We start from the raw sequence: 6,000 nt of genomic DNA on the forward strand, positions 1-6,000 counted from the left end.
GAATAAACGTATCAAGTAATAAGCAATATTTAACGCGTCGTTTTATCAAAATAAGATGAGTAGTTATTTACGAACCAGTAGCGGGTCTAAGAGTCGATTTTATAGATCTGTGTGAACCATTGCGTGTCAAAGTATTCATTTGTGGAGTACCAGGTAAAGCGTGTCCAAGTGCATTCATGTAATCAGCTATTAGCAACGTTATCTCTAATATCTGTAATGCACATACATACATACAATACACGCACAGACGCACAAAGAAATACAAATTATTGTTATTATTAATATCATATCTTTTATCTGTACGAATATTAGTAGAAATCCGTACCTTCGGTTTGGAAAGAGCGAAAAGAAGTTTTTGTTCGGCGGCACCTTCGTCTGGGCAAGCAACGAGCATAAAATCGTCTAAACAGCCTCCGAAAGTGACTATATTTGCGTAATTATAACGGCACATTATTGCCATTGTTTGTAGCTCGAGTAACGTTACACTATCTTCGTTAACTGCTATCCATACGGTTACTGGATCTGTTTGTTTTAGCTGGAAAATATTTGTTTTCGATGACGTCATGCATAACATACATATATCTTTTTCTTTCTTTTTTTTTTTTTCCCCTATCAACGATGATATTTACTTTTGCTTGATAAAGTGTAGCTCCGAAAAAAGGCCACTTTCTGGTACATGTTAAATATATACGAACACAATCCAATACACTGCGTCCTCTTAAAGCGATCCATTTTTCTTGAAGTTTCTCCTGCAATTCTCTGCATGACAATGGAGGATAAAACATCAGTGAAACTTTAGAATATTTTAAAAATAACCGTGCATATGTATGTGTGTTTATATACACACACATATACGTATATATACCTCAACTGATCACCAGTGATGTTAGTCCGATAGCGTATCGGAAAAAATTTATCCAATGCTTGAAGTACGAGATGATGTGGATTGCTTCCAGGACCACTTCCACGTGCTTTATCATTATTGTATTCTCCAAAATCGATCTGGAATATAACAAAATATAAAAATCAATTGTCTCCGATTATAAAGATGAACTTTTTCTTAAACAGACCTGTGCCATCAACGACGCAAGTTCAAAAGCAAGATCACGGTTCAATGGGAATTTCCCTTGTACTACTTGCTGATTCACTTGATAACACAATAATAATCTTTCCCTATCGGTTTCCATTTTAGCTGCCTGTCGCCAATAACATCGTGATTTGTACGTCAATTGTATGACTCTGGTATTTTCGAATTTACCCGATCTTTTTTCCCGTAGAGCTGTCTCCCATTTCGAAATAATATCACAAAGCTGAAAAGACGAGATAGACAAGGATTTAAATTCATTTTATATCATATCAAATATTATATATACCTAGCCCAACATATATTCTATACCTTTGCTTGAAGATCGATAAAATGTTCAAGATCTTTTTCTATAGGATCGTCGCTGAACAATGTAAAACCAGATTGATGTACATCCCGACAACCAATTTCTTGATTCAATGTATTTATAAATTCCTCTATCGTGGTACTGCCATCGAAGCTGACCACTTGATAAGTGCCATTTAAAAAGTGTACAGGAATAGCATGCGGCAAGGAATGATGATACGGATTCTTCATCAATATTGAAAGTACTTCCATACGCGATGGTTTTACTTCCCTACCACCGTTCTGTAGAGTTCTTTCTAAAGCTCTTTCGCAATAGGCTGCGTATTTGCCACATTCCGTTCTAAAGAAAAAGGAAAAGAATTAATAAATAAATAAATCGTTTCAAGCATCGTTATCAAATGCAATAGAAAATTATTGAAGAGAGAAAGGAAAAGAGAGAGAGAGAGAGAGAAAAAGTTCATATTTACTTGCTATCAGCATTCCTTTGTAAATGTAACTTCAAGTACCACAAGAGACGATTGTTCCTTGGTAAAAATAAAGAAACTGCCAGAGCAAGAAGCTGCCATCCTTGGATAAGAACGTACTGGGCAGGATTAGTTTTGCAATCCAAGATAGTAGATGTCGAATGGCCCTGCGTGAGCGGAGGACTGTGAGAAGACGAGGCCGTCGATTGTGCGTCCGCATTTTCACCGCTGCCATTTGCCGCGGGACTTTGCGTATCGCAGGTGAAGAGCGATTGCGTGGCGCAGAGGAGGAGCTGCTGCAATGGTATGCTGGCATACTACTACATTCCTGTACTGAACCATACCTATTCTATCGTCTACGTCTTCTCGATCAGACGTTAATCATTAGTTTTCTCGACATATATCTTTTTAAGAAGCTTTCATTTTCCAGCACGATTTTTCAAAACTTTATGAACAATTTTAAATACTATGGAAACTTGATGCGATATATATATATATGTATATGTATGTGTGTATATATATATATATATATATCGTTCAAATAAGAAGCAACAATTCATTAAGTCTCATGATTGTATTCTGTGCAACGTAGAATCATTTCTTTTTTTTTTTTCGTCTTTCTTATTGTCAATTAGTTAGTATATTATATATAAGTGATGGGAATTGAACTATATCCAAACGTAACTCTATATGTTAATCACAATAAAACGCATGGACCGTCAGATCGATGAATTAATAAATGTGGATGAGATAAAAGCGCTTGAGGCCACGTGAGTCTAATTTCTTTTTTTTTTCTTTTTCTTTTGCTTTTTTTTTTTCCTTCTCGTTTTCTTTTTACAGCTTGAGAGGAGAAAGCATCACCCTTGAACTCATTTAGAACATAACAAATGAACATGATTTTTATTTTCACTTTGCCAAGCTGTATTATAAACACATATGATGTGTATATATATATATATAATATGTGTATATATATATATATATATATATATATATATATTACTCGACGACGATGCGGATTCGATAATTTTATTATATCTTGCATTTCTACGATGATAGCTCCTCGTGGAAGATCTAGCCTTAGTTTTATTGTAAAAAAATTTTCGTTTGTTTTGTTTTGTTTTGTTTTGTTTGCTTGTTTGTTTATACGGGCGATAAAGATCTAATTCTCTAAGCAGCATTCAAAACAGAGAATATATCTTAATGAGCTATTGCAGAAAAAAAAATATTTGAGATAGAGATAGAGAGAGAAAAAAAAAACAAAACAACAATCTAAAAAAGATGTTTTTCTGTGTGTGGTTCTTATGTACACCAACATACCATTCTGCAAGTGTGTGTGCCGCAGAACGTATTTTGACAACTGTTGTTAGGATATACGATGCGAAACGCTTTTTCTTTTCTTTTTTCTGTTTCTTGTTTTTTTTTTTTTTTTTTTTTTTTTTTTTACGAGACGGAGAAAAAAACAGGAGAGTGGTTCGATGAAAACGATTGAGATGATAAAAATGGCGTTTGCACGATTAATTGTCGAAATATGTTCGGCTCACATGAAGGGCGTCAGGGTGGGTGAGGTGATCGGGTATGATGTATAAATATTAAAAAGTACAATTTGTATATAAAAAAAAAAAAAAAAAACCAAAAAAAAAAGAAAAAAAATGATAACAAACAAAAAAAAACCAAAAAACTTATAACGTAATAATAATATCCAGAAGAAAAAACAAACGCATGCGGTTTAGATATATAAGAGCCTAGGAGCAGCACACTCAAAGCGGCAAATGAAAATGAAATATGAATGAATGTTAAAACTAAAACTTTTCTTTTTTTTTTCTTCTTCTTTTGTTAAACTTCGTCAAGTATTATGGCGAGGAGAAAATACGCAGCATGGCTATGTTAATCGATAAGTTAGTCTTTCTAAAAAGATAGAAAATAAAATAAGATAATGCCAGACTAAGTTTATATCTCGCTTGTATAAATTGAACGATTACGTATAATACTTGACTAAGCGTACCCAATGTACCATTTTTCTTTTTTCTATCCCTTTTCACATTAAAAGCACATTAAATTTTTGAACGTTTCACGATGCATATTTTTTTTTTTTTTTCGTTTCTTTTACAATATAAAAGCTACTCGTACGAACCAAGTAAACGTGTGTGTATATATATATGTATGTATGTATGTATATGTATGTATATATTTGACAAGTTGCACGATCCCAATCTATGTCAAAAAATGGTACAGGGCAAAGAGTGTTTGTTAAACAATAAGCAGGACTTACAACGCGCGCAGTACCCAGCGACACAAGTCTGGCGGCCTTTTTTACCTGTACGCCCAAACGGTGTTGTGTGTGACGACTTGTCTGCTTTACCAATGCGCATATAAATTCCGATTGAAGTTCAGGCTGATCTAGGCATTGCTGTAACGCATTTTGTGCCAGAACCACGTGGTAATCAATGCCTGCCTGTTCTACCGCCACCGACATAAACAGCTGACAAGCCTGTACAACGGTGTGACGTTAGTTTTGCGTATGAAAAAATGTACAACGTACAATGTACATCTATCTGTTTATCTATCTATACAGATATTGCTAGCACCAACCTTGAAAAGTTTAATAGCTTCTGTTTGCAAGGCTTCGGATGTCAGACTAGTTAACGGGCTGGTAATGTTTTCCTTCGTGTGAAGCAAAAGAGGATGTCTCCAAAGTACACAGCTAGAATCACCGTCGGTCTCCATTAACCTCTGCACCAACTGTTCGTACTGAGTTCCCGCGCTTGGTCCACCACCAGAGACCACCGTCAAGTGATAAAGCCAATTGTCTTTATCCTGTTTGTGAGGCATTAAGAGATAAGTAGGACCTTGATGAGTTGGAAAAATTCCAATCGTTCTCTCGTGAGGACACTCGGCGTCTCTTTCTTCGCTATCGCTGTCCGATACGTGTTCCACTTCCTCTACTCTGGCGTCTCTCATATTTATCTGACCGATAGGATTCTAACGAGGGTGTAAAAAAAAAAAAGAAATTACGATTAAAAAATACAATTAATATCGATAATTGAATTTTATCACCTTTATCCAGTATAAAACTTACCGTGTCGTTAGGGCACTTAAAATACAGGAACATTTTTCCAATTAGAACGCACCAGCACTTCTTAGCATGGCCATTTTTGACTTTCGTCAACCAACCCTGTATCGTGGGCTTATTATCTTCCTTACTCAGAAGTAATTTGGTCGCGTTCCGCCTTTGTACATTCTGTAGAACTCTTATCCAGTCTTCCATCGTCGCAATGCAATCTGCAGTAAGATAGTAGGTCTTTTTACCGGTAGCTATCTCGAACGTAGCAGCACCTTCCGCCCTGTTTATCCTGTTCGGACGAATAAAATCCGTGAAATGAAATGGACGAAGCAACAAAAGTAACGTGAATCAAAATCGTGTCAGCATTCTTACCTGCAAACTTCGTCCAATACAATTTGGCCCTGAGGTTTTCTATTCACGTCGTTTTGACTCTTCCAATAAGTAAGCACTCCGTTCTTTAAAACGAACCATCTCTTACGCCAAGTTTTCAACTTTCCACCGAGTTTCGCCAAGTGTCCTGTCTTTTCCAAAGATTCTTGTTTCTTTGGACTTTCTCCAGAAACTCGCATCAAGAGACTGGGCATGCTTGATTCCAGTGACGTAGAGCTAAGTGCGTCAGGAGGTATGGCATAATCTTCGGACAAGCCTGACTCAAGAGAGGTGTCTACAACAAGGAAATTGTCGAAGTTGCCGGGAGGTTCGATACCCCTTCTAAACGAATCACAACATTTAAGGGAAACAAATGGAACGGTAAATTATCTGGAAGCTCACCACGTTTTACGCTTTTGCTCGGAGATCCGCTAGAGCTTCTTTTAGCCGGGCTCAAACTGCTCGTCGTTTTAACGCTTTTCGATGGACTACTACCACTACCGAGAGAGGAATCCGTATTATCCGACGAGCTATTGGTAATTCTGGTATTGGTTTCCGTTTGATTCGGATGTTCTTCCCCGTCCGAACTATCATCGGAACTATCACCAAACGGCATGGATCTGATTTGGCTGGCACGGCCTATAAAAAAAAAAAAAAAAAGAAAGAAAGAGAGAAAGAAAAAGGAAGATCTTAGCAATCTCGTCGTCAATGAA

General features: G+C 36.6%; 1 protein-coding gene across 11 annotated transcripts in view; it reads right to left on the minus strand.

Moving 5' to 3' along the window:
• LOC122628180 (uncharacterized protein CG43867) overlaps window positions 1-6,000 on the minus strand; it is a 107,583-nt gene that overhangs the window by 201 nt on the left and 101,382 nt on the right. For 5 of the 11 annotated variants that reach the window (XM_043810163.1, XM_043810173.1, XM_043810172.1 and 2 more), the window contains 12 exons: window positions 5,690-5,926; window positions 5,291-5,582; window positions 4,934-5,207; window positions 4,447-4,836; window positions 4,127-4,345; window positions 1,858-2,150; window positions 1,397-1,730; window positions 1,071-1,310; window positions 866-1,002; window positions 630-759; window positions 326-535; window positions 76-211 (listed from right to left, as the gene is read on the minus strand). In XM_043810163.1, coding sequence (XP_043666098.1) covers window positions 76-211; window positions 326-535; window positions 630-759; window positions 866-1,002; window positions 1,071-1,310; window positions 1,397-1,730; window positions 1,858-2,150; window positions 4,127-4,345; window positions 4,447-4,836; window positions 4,934-5,207; window positions 5,291-5,582; window positions 5,690-5,926 — 2,892 coding nt within the window. The remainder of the gene's footprint in view (window positions 1-75; window positions 212-325; window positions 536-629; window positions 760-865; window positions 1,003-1,070; window positions 1,311-1,396; window positions 1,731-1,857; window positions 2,151-4,126; window positions 4,346-4,446; window positions 4,837-4,933; window positions 5,208-5,290; window positions 5,583-5,689; window positions 5,927-6,000) is intronic. The other 6 variants (XM_043810166.1, XM_043810169.1, XM_043810167.1 and 3 more) reach the window with 6 other exon arrangements.

The sequence above is a fragment of the Vespula pensylvanica genome, chromosome 3 (assembly GCF_014466175.1).
Source record: "Vespula pensylvanica isolate Volc-1 chromosome 3, ASM1446617v1, whole genome shotgun sequence".
Taxonomy (NCBI): domain Eukaryota; kingdom Metazoa; phylum Arthropoda; class Insecta; order Hymenoptera; family Vespidae; genus Vespula; species Vespula pensylvanica.